Genomic DNA, 17,660 nt, shown 5'->3' on the forward strand with positions numbered 1-17,660 from the left:
CTCGTAGTGTTTGTTGGGATAATAATTAGTTGTCCATGTTGGTAGGATCCTTTGTTATCTTCAAATTGTTTTAAAAACTACACAATTCATTGGTACACAAAAGCCTGCGTGAAAATAATTTCGTGATTTCTTGCTTGAATATGATTGAAGGCTACTACCGTCTATCATATGTTACGTTTTCGTGCATTCTAGCTAATCGCATGTTAGTTTCTTAACGCTTTAACTTATGTATGTGATGAAGGATAACGATTACTAGTCAGGCGGATAAAATGTAATATTTCTTTTCTTAAGTGTTCAGAGCTTTTAGAAATATTTTTAACATTAACTAATAAATAGTGAGAAGTTTTTCTGTAGGCTATGTATCGCTCACCGTTTAAAACTTTGCTTTTGAGGTGGGAATAATTAGTGTGATCGTTTCTTATCTAGACCTAGTCACTCACTTTCTTCGACCAGTCGCTCGATGTACACTTTGGCATAAATGGGTATTGCCTGAAGTTGTTACTATCAGTACAGTGAGATATAATTATCAGGATTAACATCAGAGGAGTCGAAATAATGGCACTATAAATAATGGAAAGGTTAAATATTAGGAATATAGTTTAAAGAGAATGAAATGAGTGAACAAAAAATTTGTTCTAATATTAGAACCCAAAACTTGTGGAAGGATAAATGCATGCGTGTCAATGCGACTGATTTCCAGCTATCACTTAGGCCTTCAGCCTTGAAGATTTACTATCTCATTAACTAATTTGCCATATTTACCCACTACCCTACCCCTAAGTTCAGCATTGTTCACTTAATTGTCCCACCATACACAAGTAATCCTTCAGATATTGGTAACCTACAAGTGTCCTTTTCAAAGGTTGTTTCAGAGCGACAAAGTAGGACTGAGGATTACCGCGTACTATTCTCTTGCTTTATTAGCCAGACAGATATCTTACCTACCTCGTAGATGGCGAAAGTCAAGGATTTGTCGACCTGTGCAGAGGTTTCGTCAGTCACCAGACCTCCACGGGGGATGAGACTTACCAGATCAGTGAGTCAGACAATGCCTTCAACTACTTCACTTCCTGTGATCCTAGGCTTTGACTCAGACCATTTTTGGAGCATCAATAGATCCCAAACTCCCGTATCGTTTTTCAACCTGTTTAGGAAGTGTGTTTAGTCAAACAAAACGATTGTCCGGACTCATTGAAGACTGTAAATATGGCTTCCTCTCAAAAGGCTATCAACCCTTTACCATACAGAATGCTTTTAAGTTAGAGAGAACACGTGCTGTAGCCCACATAGTGGTGCAAAAATAATTTTGGTTTAAGGATCTCATCAGTTGTTTTAAAATATTGACGTCCATTATGTTGCCCAATGTACGCAAAATATGTTAACTGAATAGTTATAAAGGTTACATACCAACTGTCTTTACACTTGTTAATATTAAGACCTACTTGATTTATTTTCATATTTACTGAATAAGATAAACAAAATATCATGCCTTATCTCATTAAAATATGTGATATTTTCGAAGCCTTATCTTGTTAATTATATTGTTTCAATATGTCAGATTAAGTGAATAACCAAGCGTGAGATACCTCTTAAATTCTTTATTCTCCTAAAATCTCACCACCGTTTTCACATTAGTACCTCTTTCTACTTTCATATTTCTTTTAGGTCTAGTGTACGTTGGGTTCAATATGGTACTAGTTTATGTGACACAAACGTCCATTCGACTAGCAGGGAATCTCCAAATGTTCGACATGTATCTTATTTTCCCCCGCTTGTACAGCCTCTTACATTTCCTAAACAGCATAATAAACTAAGAATTCCCGAACGAATCATCTTACCACAGGTTTGTTAAATTAATTTTCACAAATGCCATGTTTTCTTGTTGCTCTTATTTTAGATTGTTATCATTCTTAATAAATCCATATACTAGTTGATTATCATTATTTTTTTTCAAGAAATAACCTATTAATATTATATTTCAAGTGTTCATCTTGTCTTTTCAACTACGTTATAATCAATACTCACATTTTTCTCAGTTTTGCACTATATTTGTGTAGTAAGTCTTTTCATTTCTCTTTATTATTCTAGGCCCTCATTCATTTAACTACCCAGTGAATAGTTTCCTACTAGGAGGTTCAGTTATCGGTTTGGAATACGCGGAAAATTTAGTCCGATTAAGTGAAGATACTGATATTATGTAGAGTCTTCTGATCTCCTTGACCAACAATACAAGCCTGCTTGGAATGCGTTCCCCTCCTCTTAGGTCCATACTTTTGCTTCAACTGTCCCTTCTGTATTGCTACAAGACTATAAAATATGGGCTATATAAAAAAAGCGTGTGCAGAAACTCAAGGTTTTCGATCATATGTTTCGTCGAAGCCTTGCTCCCGTATAGTGAAACGACCAAGTAAACAGTACTGTGGTTTGACCCAGAGTACTAGGCAATGGCGAACCGGTCGATACGATAGTGAATCTTCAACTGGGATGATTGGGATATGTGCTACCTATACCTAACCACTGCCTACCTCGACAGTGGATGCTAGCTGTTTGAGTAAGTTGGAAGAAAGCTAGGGGTAACAAATTTAAAACGTGACATCAATTCATGAACTTGTTGACCGTTAATGTGAACCATATCGGTAGATTCAGACAAGCTGGTTGGGGTCTGCGTGCTAACCGCGATTAGTGGCTAGAGTCGTCGAGCAACATGACTCAATCGGTCACGATCGTGCTGGTGTATTCACTCCTTGATTTGCACTACATATCAGGTCCTAATATTATTTTTTATACATACTTATCTGTCCCGTCTTTTCAAAACTTATTCCTGATGTTTGGATTTTATCGTTATCATTAATACTACTCTATGTCGACTCCTTTACTATTTATCTCGTTAATTTCATCTCTTAAGATTAAAATGGGTCGGAAGTTATTTTTCTTTGTTTCGTTGTGACTTGATTATTTTATGTAATAAGTCAGCGCAACCAAATATAGTATAATATCCGTGTATCTTTTGCTTGTAGTTTATTACTTTCAGCTAATTACAGCGACTTATAATTCCTAATTACATATAAAGTATTTCCATGACTTCCAGCACTCGTTTTCGGATCACAACATTTCATCTCATTTTTTTTCCCGACTTGTCTTACTAAATTTATTTATTCTTTCTAATAAGATGATTGGCGTAAACCATCCAAACATTCCTATCGCAAACCCCAATTCACCCTTGGAAATGAAAACCTATCAAATGAACGCAAGTCCATTTCCTGATACCCATTTTTCTGAAAACAGTACTTCTGTTCAAGATATAACTTTACCAAAAATAAGTGATGTATGTGATCTATCTGTCTTATTAACTCCTCCACCACCTCTTCTTCTACCTGGTCCATGCAGTTCAAGTTCTTTTGAACCAATCAATTCATCCTCCATTGAAACTCGTAAATCAGTAGCACTTCCCACCAAATGTCCAGGCTTATCTCACCACATTCCTCCCGGAAATCCGTTTGTAAAAATCTATGTACGTGGGCAAACAGAAACCTCTAGTTATGTCGCAGCAGCAATACGAGACCTTTGTCCATTAGAATTTTACATTGATAAAGTAAGTTAATATTAACTTTGTGTTATGAATCCTTTATCTTCAAACCACTTATTACAATATAAGAATTACCTTGGCGTGTTTATCGACACTATTCTATGAATACTTGTTATATAAAGCAGAATGATCAGATAAATTGTGAAGTCATTTTTATTATTGAAAATGAATCTAACTACTTGGAAAACTGTTTCTATAGTCCCTAGGCTATTTTACATCTTTCTTCACACGCCTTTCTGTCAAGTTGATGTTCACTGAAACCGGAACAAGACTTACTGTCTAAACCATTATAGGTCAAGCATTCCTAGTATGGAAAATCGTAAATAATCATCAAATCTTCGAATTTCCCAGCAAAGAAATACATGAGTTGCACTTAAATATAGCACATATTTGTCATTCAACTTATACAGGATTATGCTTTTAATGTATAAACATTTCCTTTTTGTTGCTGTCTGATCGAAATATGACTCATCTATTCACTTTTGTTTTCTATGTAGCATGAGTCTTCTGTTAGAACTGAGTAATAATGCCAGGATGTTTGAGATGCGTTTCTCCCCATCCAAATGTAAATTATTACTCCAGGACTGGCTTACGTCAACACCTGAACTAAGGATAGGGAGTGAAGTAGTCGAACGCGTCGTCAACATCACTTATCTTGGAAGTCTGATCAGCCCTAATGGGTTGGTGTCTGACGAAATCTCAGCACGGATTCAAAAAGCTCGTTTGGCTTTTGCCAACTTACGTCACCTATGTCGAAGGCCAGGTATCTATCTATCAATTAAGGGACGAGTATACTGCGCAACAGTTCGCTCTGTTCTACTTTACGGCTGCGAAACATGGCCATTAAGAGTAGAAGATACTCGTAGGTTACTAGTATTTGACCACAGATGCCTTAGAAATATTGCTCTTATCTGCTGGGATAACCGGGTAAGTAATAGTGAGGTTAAACGCAGGGTATTAGGAAGTGATGGTAAATCAGTTGATGAGGTCATGAATCTTCATCGACTGAGATGGTTGGGCCACTTGTTACGTATGCCCCAAATGCCCTGGTACGGCCGAGAGTGGGGAGAGTCTACTCTCCCTCTCGAAATGCTCTCATATGGCCAGCGAATATATAGCCTCTGCCAGGGAAGTCCTACTCACTGCCTTCTCGTGCTATTAATGTTGTTTACGAAAGTGAGAGGACGAAAAGCGAATGTCCGGCGCTATAACCGGATTGGTGGACACGGAGGGTCCACCTAGGGGAGTTGGAAAACCCTGATTCCAAACCAATGGTGCACATGGGCTCCAGTTTCCTGATGGAACGAATGGCGGAAGAACCTGTCATTGGTCAACGACTACCATGGGACTGCATCTCCTCACGATGCTCCACTGCCTTGTGGATCAGACCTTTAGGTCAAAGGCTCCGGGTGTGGCCCCCTAAGAAAACCACCTGCTTCGGTTTGGGCACCCGGGCAGTATCACAGCCCACACACAAATGAATGAAACGACGAACTCTATTGACGATTCTATTCCTGCTCATATTATAAGCAAGACAATTTACGTTATTATTATCATTATTATTATTATTACTATTATTATTATTATTATTATTATTATTATTATTACTTACCATATCGCTAATTCACCCCCTTTTACCCCCAATTTGTGTATCCTTACTCTTCAACTTATGCATCAGCTCGCTCTTGGTGGAAAATCTGTCCTATCTAAACGATCTCCAGTCACTGTCTGGTTGAAAGTGAATGCTTCCACCGATAATGAATACTGAGGCAGTCTTTCTGAAACCGCGTACGCCGTTCAAGCTGGCTTCCTTCAACGTTCGCACACTAATGCAGATCAGACAACAGATAGGGCTGGCTATGTCTTTGGAAGGTCTTAATGTTGATGTTTGCTGTCTATCCGAGACCCGTATTCAAGACTCTAGGGAAGTACTACAAATCCGCTCTCCATCTGTCTCGAAAAGCTTGTTCCACGTGCGCTTATCCGGGGACCCTGTGGCATCTTCGTCTGGTCTTGCTGGCGTTGGTGTCGCACTAAGCGCTAGGGCTGAGGCAGCACTAATCGATTGGTTCCCCATTAACAGTCGGTTATGTGCTGTTAGATTAGAAAGTTCCATCAAATTGAGAAGAAACCGGCGTGAGAAACGGTGTCTTTTCGTCATCTCCGCCTATGCCCCGACAGATTGCAGCCCGGATGCAATCAAGGATGAGTTTTACCATCAGTTAACAGTTCTTCTCCAGAAAGCGCGTTCGACAGATATTGTAGTACTAGCCGGAGACTTGAATGCACAGGTCGGGCGTCTAGGCACAGAAGAGAGTCGTCTAGGTGGCCGATGGGGACTTGTTGGTCGCAGGACAGATAACGGGGACCGTTTGCTGCAACTGTGCACAGACCACAACCTGTTTCTGGCCAGCACTAACTTCCGGCACAGTCATCGCCGGTGTGCCACCTGGCGTCCTCCCTCTGCATCCCAAGCCTGGACTCAGATTGATCACATCGCGATCAGCTACCGCTGGCGTGGTTGTGTACAAGACTGCCGCTCCTTTTGGAGTACCTATCTGGAGTCTGATCATGCCCTGGTCTGCGCCAATCTCACCTTACTTTTCAGTGGCCGAAGGATTGACCACCACCAACGGATTGATATTAGTAAACTGGCTGCAACTTCTGTTGCAAGTAAGTATCGAGCGGAGCTAGCCTCTAGTCTAGCTACCACCCCACCGAAAAGTATAGATGAGCATTGGTTGCATCTTCACGACGCCATGAAAATGGCGAGTAAAGCCGCTTGCGGCTTCGCGAAACGTCCCGCTTACAAGCACTGGGTTTCTTCTGGCTCCTTACAACTGATGGAAGCCCGTCGGTCTACTCCGGGTGACCGTGAGTTTGACCACAAACGAAGGCTGTTACGTAATGAAATTGGGCAAAGCTTGCGTAAGGACCGGGAAGCCTGGTGGTCGGAGCGTGCTAATGAGATGGAAGCAGCAGCTGCATCTGGTAACTGCCGGAAGCTCTTCCAACTCATCCGAGCCACTGGCAGCAAGAAGTCTGGTGTGAGTGAAACAATCTACGAGGATGATGGGATGCCAATCACTAACATCTCCCGACGTCTTGGACGATGGGCGGAATTTTTCGAAGGGCAGTTCAACTGGCCTGCTGCTCCGGCAACATCAACCAGCTTGTCCTGCCCCCCATGGCCGGTGACGACTGATCCACCAAACGAGGCGGAAGTCCGCAAGGAACTCCAACTCTTGAAGCGCTACAAATCACCTGGCCCAGATGACTTACCTCCGGCTCTTTTTAAAGATGGTGGCGACTTTCTGACTAAGGAATTGACTGTGTTGTTTGGAAAGGTTTGGGAGCAAGAAAGTGTTCCAACATCATGGAATGAGTCAATAGTCGTCCCTATCTTTAAAAAGGGTTCGCGTTGTTCCTGCAATAACTATCGGGGGATAAGTCTACTTCCGATTGCGTCCAAACTATTGGCTTCTATCATTCTTCGTAGGTTGTTTAAAACCCGAGAACGATTGACTCGCGAGGAGCAGGCTGGTTTTCGTTCTGGTCGAGGATGCATTGATCACATCTTCACCCTCCGCCAAATGTTAGAACACCGTCATACTTATCGCAGGCCAACAATCGTAGTGTTTCTTGATATCAGGGCTGCCTTCGATTCGTTGGACAGGACTGTTCTCTGGGATTGTCTATTGAAGAAGGGTGTGCCTGAGAAGTTCATTAACATCTTAAAGGCCCTGTACACGAACACCTCAGGCAGAGTGAGGGCATACAACCACCTTTCTCCCTTGTTCCATTCGAGCAGTGGGGTTAGGCAGGGTTGCCCGATCTCACCATTCCTCTTCAACTTTGCCATCGACGACATCTTGGAAACAGCTCTGATGGATGTAAGTAATGGCGGTGTGGATATGTTGCCTGGAGAACGACTTCTCGACCTTGAGTATGCGGATGATATTGTCTTACTGTGCGATAATGCCCAAGGCATGCAATCAGCACTTAATCAGTTGGCAATCAGTGTCCGCAGGTACGGCATGTGCTTTGCACCCTCCAAGTGCAAAGTACTTCTACAAGACTGGCAGGATTCTAATCCTGTACTCACCCTGGATGGTGAGCAGATCGAAGTAGTTGAGAAGTTCGTGTATCTAGGTAGCTATATAAGTGCTGGTGGTGGCGTGAGTGATGAGATCGATGCACGTATAATGAAAACCAGAGCGGCTTATGCCAATCTGGGCCATCTTTGGCGCCTTCGTGATGTTAGTCTGGCTGTAAAAAGTCGGATTTACAACGCGTCGGTGAGAGCAGTTTTGCTCTATGCTTGTGAAACCTGGCCTCTCCGAGTTGAGGATGTTAGATGACTCTCTGTGTTCGATCATCGTTGTCTCCGAAGGATTGCTGACATCCAGTGGCAACACCATGTTAGTAATGCAGAGGTTCGGCATCGTGTGTTCGGGCACAGAGACGATAATTCAATTGGTGTCACCATCTTGAAACACCGACTTCGGTGGCTTGGACATGTTTTACGAATGTCGTCCCAGAGACTTCCACGTCGTGCATTATTTGCCGACCCTGGGACTGGTTGGAAAAAGCGGAGAGGAGGTCAGTGTATGACATGGTGTCGTGGCATGAAAGAGAGCTGCAAAGGGCTAGCTTCTGTTGGTCCTTCACGACTCCTTGGTTGGGGTCCGAGAGATGGTGCAACACAGTGGCTAGAGACGTTATCAGATATGGCTCAGAATAGAAACCAGTGGCGATCCTGCTGCAACCTTCTTTTACTTTCTACATAAAGTATGGTTCTTACTTTCCTATTTGAAAGAGTCTTCTGGTTGTACATTTTAGTCCGCCTTATCTTTTCATCCCTTCTCTTCCTACTTTCATTATTTTGTGTGGCGCATATGTACCTGGTGCCCTTTTGTACCAATATATATGTGTTTAAATATAAATAAATGCCTGAACACCGATTACCACGACGCGCAATGTTGACTAGTGTAGGGGATGGTTGGAAGAGAGTTAGGGACAGCCAAACCAAAACGTGGCATCAGTGCTTGAAGTCACTAACTTCTAGTCTGAGCCGTGTTGGTAAATGCAGACTACCTGGTTGGGGTCCGTGTGACTATCGTAACCAATGGCTGGAGACTGTGGGTGACATGGCTCAGAATCGATCACAATGGCGTAGGTGTATACACTCTTTATCTTCCCTTAAACCTTGAGATTAAAATTGCTTCATAACTTTTTTCCTTCCTATACTATATCCTTATATACAACCTTTCTTTATATACTACCACCACTAAATTAATTACTTCTATGAATCCGGTGTTCATCTTGTTGTGCTAACGAGGTATGGCAACTTGGACCGATGCATATGTGTGCCTGGTCCCACGTTGTCGCTGACTGACTGACTGATGTAGCATGATATACTTGTTCTTATCGTGATAAGATTCGTAAATTAGAATTGTAAGACTTAGCTCATCGGCATCAACCTACCATAATAGTATTTCGACCTATATAAATAAATTTTATATCTGAATATATGACACTGCATGTTTTTTAATCATTCCTCTGTTGGTCAGTTTCTGATGACTCAAACTATCTCTGCAAAACTAAATTGGTTACAATGATAAATAATACACATTTGTTAAATTTACTTACAATATTTACGTAGTCTCTAACAGACTATATTTGTGAAGCGTTTATTAATGATTCGTGTACGTAAATGTTTTATGTGTAAATTTTGAGTTAACATACCTTCAGAAACGGACAGTTGTTAGAAAAAATACAATTGCAGAGTTAAAACATATTGGTTCAAGTTGTTATACTTTACAACAGCAGCACAAAATAATCAGTACAAATAAAAGTTATTATGTTAAGTCAAGAAAAGGAAGTAGCGCTGTTTTCTCAATTAAGAACGCAAAAAGTGAATTATTCTCCACTAGTGTGACCAGCTTTTAAATATGCCATCTTGGATCTCTATCCACTTATTATTAACACTATCACAAAAAATTCTGAACCTTCATAAGTGATTCAAGCAAATAGTCAGCGATTGCACTATCTAATTATATTTCCTAGTCGGGCTTCTTTTAGCTTCTTTCCAATCTAATAATTCCCCCAGTTAGTATTACATCTAATATTGCATGTGGTTATATCGGCGCTTGTAGTAGGTTGTCGCATGAGACAAATCCTCATGTAACAGAAGTCAAAGTAGCCGCAAAATTAGAGTTTGACTATGACGGGTAGATCACAAAGTCTATATTTAGGCCATTTTTACTCTCACCATCCATCATTGATATAACGTTGTATAAGTACTGTTGAAACTTAAATTCATTATCTATGGTTCTCAACTTCCATACAAGGCTTACTACTCGTCTACGACTATCTAGTAAGCTCTGTTTGTACTAAAATTTTGTTTACTGTGCCGCGATGTGTTTGTTTGTGATGGCATAAGTTCAAAGTTAATCAGATTGCAACATCCTTTACGTGACATTAATATGGCTGTTGTTTATTAACTCGTAAAAGGTGAGGTATCCGTTAGCTAAATTTAGCTTGTTCGTTTTGTGTTTGCTCAATATGTGCGCTGATTATATACAAAACTCCCAAAAGAAGACTTAAATGTCTTGTTATTTTTTGTACCTGAGTTTGTTAGAAGTTAAATATGATCAATTAGTTTGATTTGTTAGCTTTCCCCATTTAATAGGAAGCTCATAATTGACACTTGTACTCATGAGAATACAATATATTTGTGTTTGTTTCTAATTTATATAACAAGAATAATGTAATTTGTCGATTCACTTCTCTATATTTCTCTTTGCATACATCGATAATTATCTTCGTAGTTATGCCTAATTAATTGTGACAATTCCGCCTAACATTTAAACTTAATTATAATCATATATTCTCGAATTTTTGTGATTATTAGAATCAATAAATAATATGACTAATTAGTGTTTATATTACAAATTTATTTATTATAAAAGAAACAAACAAATAATGAATTAACATAAGTTCTTTGTTACGTAAATTGTTTTGGGCATGTCATGCATTTTTCTGTGATGAAATTCTAAAACTAAATGCCAACTTAGCATAATTATGCTTTCTATAATGAGATTGTGGTAAATTGTTGATTTTCTAAGTATATCCTTAGTACTTTTTTTCGTGGTTTTTATTTCAAAATGTTTTGATTTTCAAACGAAGTGGATATAATCACACCAGATGTTTAAATATGGCCACATGTGTCACAAGTCAATATTATCTGTATTTGTTAGTGCAAAACTTTACTTTAGTTCGTTTGACAAGGCTGTTTCGAGAGGAGAGGAATGCCCTTTAATCATGTTCATTAACATTTTAGAAGAAGCTTTCTACCAAATCACTTCAAAAAGAGTAAGGGCATATGACCACTTCTCTCCATTGTTTCCAACGGATAGTGGACATTGTCTTTCCAGTTTTTTGTGCACGGTACTTCTGTATTGTATTTGAACACACTTAGTTTTTTACCATCAATCACCAGTCAGTCAGCTACAATGTAGGACCAGGCACACATATGCATCGTTCTTAGTTGCCATACCTCATTAGCACAACAAGATGAACACCAAATTTATAGAAGTAGTTAATTTAGTGGTGGTAATATATAAACAAAGATTGTATATAAGGATATAGTACAGGAAGAAAGAAAGATATGAAGCAATTTTAATCTCACAGCTTAATGGAAAATAAAGAGTGTATACACCTACGCCATTGTGATCGATTCTGAGCCATGTCACCCACAGTCTCCAACCATTGGTTGCGATAGTCACACGGACCCCAACCAGGTAGTTCGTATCTACCAACGTGGTTCAGACTAGAAGTTAGTGAGTTCAAGCACTGATGTCACGTTTTGGTTTGGCCGCCCTTAACTCTCTTCCAACTATCCCCAATACTAGTCAACATTGCGCGTCGTGGTAATAGGTGTTCAGGCATACGTAACGCTTTATTCAGTTTAACTTGATGACCTGTGTCCACCAAGTGATCGAGAATAGAACCCTTAATCACCTTTACCTGTCCTTTACTCAACCTCGACGGATGGTGTTCTGTTATTCTTTGACGAACTTGCCGAATTGTACGCCCTATATAACTTGATTTGCTCGGATGACATTATTTTAAATGAATTGGCTAATATTGCTTAGTAGAAATGGGTACCCAATGAAATTCATCGACAAACACATGAAGGGGACGAAAAGAAGGAGAAGAGTACCTACTGTTCAGAAGAAGGTATTGTTCCTAAAGTTGTAATTCTTAAATGATGCTACGGAAGAAATCGTGACACAGAGGCAGTACAGAAAACATTTAATGCAGCTCGACTGAGTACCGTCTTCTACAACTGCCCCACAATAAGAACGGTTAATAAAGACAGATTGCCTGAATTCGCCACATCTATGTGTATTTACCAATTCAACTGCTTTATTTGTTCAATTCCTTTCTTATCATTGTCTTAAGACGGTTTATCCATATAAATTGGGTTAGGATCACAATCCGAAGTATTATAATGACTACTGGTCGTTCATCATAAAATCGAATACTCTCCGATTATCGAACAAGTAGGTGTTTTTTCCTCAAACTTACTCATTTTCAGAAATGCAGTGTAATTACCTTCAAAGTAGCAGTCTATATACTTCGTACTAGCCGTATTAAGTTTGATTTACAACTTTATCATCAATATTAAGATGAATGTGTTTCTGTTTTGGTTACTTTCGTCGAAATTTAATTCACCATAGCTTTCTGATCACTTTCAACTTTATACCATAATAATTTGTGTGCAGACACATTTCATATTGATTTTCTTGTTTGTTTGTGCTATTATGTAGTTATAAATGTCTGTTAAACAATATGTTGCGATTTTCGTATGTATTAGTTTTAAGACGCCTACACATCATGACCTAAAGAAATATAAAATTGAAAGCACTCATACACAGATCAGGTAACACATGGGTTACTTGAAATATTTTTAAAGAATTACTCAGAGTAAATGCTTAACCCCAACAAGTAAATTCTTGTTATATTAATATATATACCCTGTCATAGTACATATCTTTAAAATTAATATTTAGTTTCACGACTGGCAACCGTTAATCGACAATTAATTAAATCCTGTCAAGTCCTTATCTTACTCACTAGGATTTTAAGGTTTGATGTTTAACCTTCTAAAAGTGTTATGAAGATAAATTATTGAAAAACACAATTAAACGGAAAGTATTCTTTTAAATAAATTTTTCATCCAAACTTGATCTAATGATTACATCATTATCTCTCCCACCTTGTTTTGTCTATATTTATTCTGATTCCAGTTAATATTATACACTAGTCATTTCAACAATTTGATTTGATTTCACCAACAATCCTAATTTATTTATTTGCCTTAAATTTCAAACTTTAATTTAATTGTATAACTGTAAAACCTGATGAGAATCAATTGGCAATTATTTTACTTTTAGGTTTGAGATAAAGCCATAGTCATAAGTGTTTAAATTTTCTTGTTTGTTGCTATTAAGGTATCTAATCAGTCAGTCCTTTTCTGTATATGTGTGTCACTAACCGACTTTACGAAAAATATTTGTGAATAATTGGGGGTATCGAAAGGATCTCATGATGTTCATATTACAAGCGACTAATCAATTGCAGCTCTTAAGAACGACAACGTGAAGATCCAGGCATTTATAAATAGGATACATACCCGTTCCATAAGCCACGGACTATCTAGACTCAGTAGCTTAGTGAATAGCGCGATGGACTATTGAAGTGAAGGGTAATGTGTCCGAGTCCCAATGTGAATGTTAACACTGAGATGCAAGTAAATCCATCTGACGAGTCCTAAATGTAAGGAAATGCTCTCTTCAGATTCCGATGCTAACAACTAACTGACTTTTATATCAGAAAAAAACAGATTGCTTGGTTGGATTATGTTGGGTTCCGTGTAATCTGACCGTAATGGCAGGAAAGCAGTTGTACCAACTCTCTAGTCCGATTGCCCATATTGCTAGTAAAACCCGCAACCTATTTACTAATTGACACTGACCAATGAATAGCACCCAAAATGTTAATGCCTATATGCCCTCGAGCTTTTAACTCAGTGGTCAATAAAGAGATGAACATAAAAAGCAGATCAGTTTTTTGTTATATCCGTTCAACCATGATTCAAAACAAACATTAATATGCTTGAAATGACTGACCACACAACACAAGAAATTACAATGTGTACATAACTTAGTCATAAGTAATACAAAGCCAGAGTGGTTGATTGTTAATTCATGATAAATCTGCAACAATAAGTTATGACAACTATTTATAGGCCAAACAAAAGCTTAAAAATAAAATAAAAAACTATGAGCACAACAATACAAGCGTCTTCTAATTATCTAATATAAATATAATCAGTTATTCTCTGTGTGATATTTCTATGAGTTGTACTCCCACACTACTCGTTTCATCATATCATCAACTTCACTAAAAAACTAGTCACCTGGATAACTGTGTGATTTAAATGCCATACTTTTTAAAAGCATTCCTTAACTAAATATTTATACGACTAATAACAACCTATTTTCTCTCTCTTCAAACTATTTTTAGTTGCTTCATAAATTCGTCGTTGTGAATTGTGGCTGGTTCGCTTCTTTCTAGGTTTCTTCTTTTTTTAGCATGATACTCTGTAAATTAAAGCACTCGGCTTTCAGCCTGTAGGTCACAGGCTCGAGAGCCACTTCAACTATTTCTGTCTAACAGCCGGGTATTATCCCCAACCCTTACAAAAATGGTCAAGTCTGCAATTGGAATGTGGTCTGAATCTGCAACCTACTAGTTGAAAGCCAAATCCACTAAACCCATTTATGAAGTCCTTAACTTTAAACAACAAACTTTTTGAACATTTACCTTAATCCTAACTTTCTCTAATGAAAACTATTTTTCATACATAAGACATTTTTAACTGGTTTGTCTTTAAACAAAGTCCAGAAGGAACTTGAATTGCTGATGGTATGAAGATATAAAAACTGACGTGTTATCGTTGAATAGCTATCACTCAATACTCTATTATTGTCGTAATTGAGTCTATTGTATTTCTGGTTATTTTACCAGTGGTCATATCAGTGTATTAATTAATTGAGTTCATGTGCCAACCGGTTCATATGCCTATCATTTCTCTCTATTGAACAAAATATTTTTTCCGCTTCAAATTGAGTAATCCCTTTAAAAAATGATACATCTTCACTTATCATTCCCCTTATGCTTATTTTGTCTACTTTATTAGAATGGACGTCAGTTTCGTGTCACAGTTCTTTCAAATTCTCCTAAAAGTCTTCCTAGTCAAACATCTATTCTCCTCAATTCTTTACCGTTCTACTCAGATCCTCCTAATCGTCGTCCAAATGGTCTAACGATTCAACCCGTTCATATATCTCTGACAGCATCACAGATGTCAGCGTTCTCTGCCCCGAATAATAGTCTATTAGGAAACAATTTTAGTACAACTGCTGATGACAATCATAATAATAGCAAAAATTGTAGTCCAGTTGTTGATTCAGTACAGGAGAATCTAACGCTAACACCATTCAGTGTTGATAATTCAATGCCTCCAAGTTCTTCCCAAAGTTTCAAGGCTAATCACTTGAATACTTCGACAGAGTACTGTGTTTATTTATTCATATACAAGAATATTAACGAGCTCTTAAATTGTTACGAACTAATCAAACATGAATCACCAATTTCCACTGTCCAAAAACCGATAAAAGTTTTGGCTTATATATGCTGCAGTAATTGTAACACTCTTGAAGAAAGAAATGTAATCCTCTCTGGACTGGTAGTTTCATCCCGGTAAAATAATCACTTTTTATATCGTATATAATTATCATAATCATATTAAATTATTCGTTAATTCTTTTTCTCTAGTGATGTTCGTCTTTTGTAGTAATTGTGCGCAATATGCAGTCAATGTAACATTTTTAAATGTTCAGATATCGACATTTTGTACCTTAAAACTGATAATAACAGTAGACAATGTCCTCGTGTATTAATTCATGTAACCCAAAGTTTTTGTTTCACCAAATCGTTACTATCGTTTTCAGTGCGATGGACTGTAGAAAGCCCCATCTAAAAGTTACAATAGCTAGTCATCTCAAATTTCAGGAAAGACTAGGTTGCTTTCAGTAGAACTCGTCTTTATTTCTTCTGGAATGGTGTCAGTGAAACTACAAACTTACGGTACAGTGTATTCTATTTCTTCCCATTTCGTACACTACCACTCACATAACATACAAACGACTGTCAACTTCAGTCTACTTCATCAGTGCACGACTTTTTTGACCCAATGCTGTACCTACGCATGTAAGAATATTCCTTACGTCAAAGTAAATAACAATGTCTGGATTCCATAAGCCATATTCATTCACGATACAAGATTCTAGAGTTTTGACTAGTAAATCCTTTTCTGCCATCGTACACAACGCGATAAATTGGGAGGTTCATTGTGTTGTGTAGAGTATGGTTTCCTGTAATCAGGAAAGTTATTTTTTAAACTCGAGTAGTTAACATTAGTTGCACATTTTGGGGATAAAGCTGGTGAAGAAGGGTTGTTAGCAAAGTTGAGTAACGAAGATTTGTAGTGTCCTGGGTAATCTGAAATATTTCTTATGTATGCAGGCGGTTAAAGCTTCTCCCTTGTTTACATCACAGGAAAATATTTATTCTAGAACGACCTCCTAAAGTGGTCGGATGAGTGTTAGGTATCCTATAGACTCGGGAGCCTAACTGTTTAAGCTAATCAAACCCTTCCTATATGTAATTATTCACTTTTTGTTTTATCGTATCCTCTTTCTTTTTCAAACCTCACTTTCCAACACCGAAAATCTATTTCAGTCTGTTCGTGATGTTTTTAAGACAGACGTCTTCTAGCACTTGTGATAAAGTAGCATAATTGAAAATAATGGTTATCGGTGAAAAACTATATTCTTTAGCGACAGTTTGGTATTTTCAAGAGGGTAACTTCCTTGTCGAGTTCGTTGCTGTCGGTCTTATTACTTTAAATAACTTGTCTGGAACCGTAAGACCTTAAAAACGAGTTTTCTAGTTAACGAAGTAGTCTTAATAAGAAAGTTTAGACATTTTATCAAGGCATCAATAACAGTAGTTGATAGTTTTCCTCGACCACAAGTTATAAAATAAAGATCCCTCGGTCTAGCGGTGTACTTCGATATGTACTTCGGTGATAAACAATATTGAGTGTTACTAATCAAAACTGAATAACCTTTGGACATTAAGTGGGGTTCATAACCTAGTGTACAGAAATGTACACAGTCATTGAGTTTCATGATATTCTACGGCTACATAATAAAAACCATTCAATGTTTGATCCAGCTTAAATTGTTTAAAAAGATCATCGGATTTAATGTTACAAGTTTTTATTATCTATATTTCGTCCTTTATTTTCCTCTAGTTTTAGAATACCTTACTTAGCTGTAAATTCTGAATCACTGGCAATGTTTCTGGATAATCTCCTCCACTTAACAACTAATACCCAAATAGGAAAAGACCAAACAACATATACTTCCAATTCTAATAATTCTTTTATTGACTGGAGAAGTTTCATAAGTCTTGATTATTTATCCATTCTTACAGAATTCATTTGTTTATCAGAAAACTTTATGGATAAGCTAATTACAGAAGATAAATTCCAGTTTGTCGGATTATTAACAGCTTTAATTCTGTCAAACTGTAATGTAGTGTCCGGTTGTACTGATTTACATAGTACAAACCGCGAATTATTCTTTGTACCTTCAACAATTAATTGCGAAGATCCGCAATCGTATTGTAAATGTAAGAAGAATTCCTCATGCTTTTACGTGCAGTTTGTACAATTGGACGAGGTAAGATAATTTATCGCTAGCCTATTGATATATTTTTGTTGTATAGGGATTGATCCTGTACATGTCAGTATATACAGAGACATTATTTAGCCATCGTTTTTTTTATTCAATAGAGTCCATACTATAGTTTCGTAAACAAATACTCTCTCATATAAATATATACGAGAAAAGTTAAAGAAATTACCCCTATT

The 17,660-nt window shown here is 37.8% G+C and overlaps 1 protein-coding gene across 2 annotated transcripts in view; it reads left to right on the top strand.

Moving 5' to 3' along the window:
* Smp_127040.1 (hypothetical protein) overlaps positions 1 to 17,660 on the top strand; it is a gene marked incomplete at its 5' end in the record, with an annotated part of 34,897 nt that overhangs the window by 1,201 nt on the left and 16,036 nt on the right. For both annotated transcript variants that reach the window (XM_018796718.1, XM_018796717.1), the window contains 4 exons: positions 1,666 to 1,843; positions 3,170 to 3,592; positions 14,859 to 15,360; positions 17,222 to 17,469. In XM_018796718.1, the coding sequence (XP_018651831.1) occupies positions 1,666 to 1,843; positions 3,170 to 3,592; positions 14,859 to 15,360; positions 17,222 to 17,469 (1,351 nt within the window). The remainder of the gene's footprint in view (positions 1 to 1,665; positions 1,844 to 3,169; positions 3,593 to 14,858; positions 15,361 to 17,221; positions 17,470 to 17,660) is intronic.

Source organism: Schistosoma mansoni, chromosome 4 (assembly GCF_000237925.1).
Source record: "Schistosoma mansoni strain Puerto Rico chromosome 4, complete genome".
Taxonomy (NCBI): domain Eukaryota; kingdom Metazoa; phylum Platyhelminthes; class Trematoda; order Strigeidida; family Schistosomatidae; genus Schistosoma; species Schistosoma mansoni.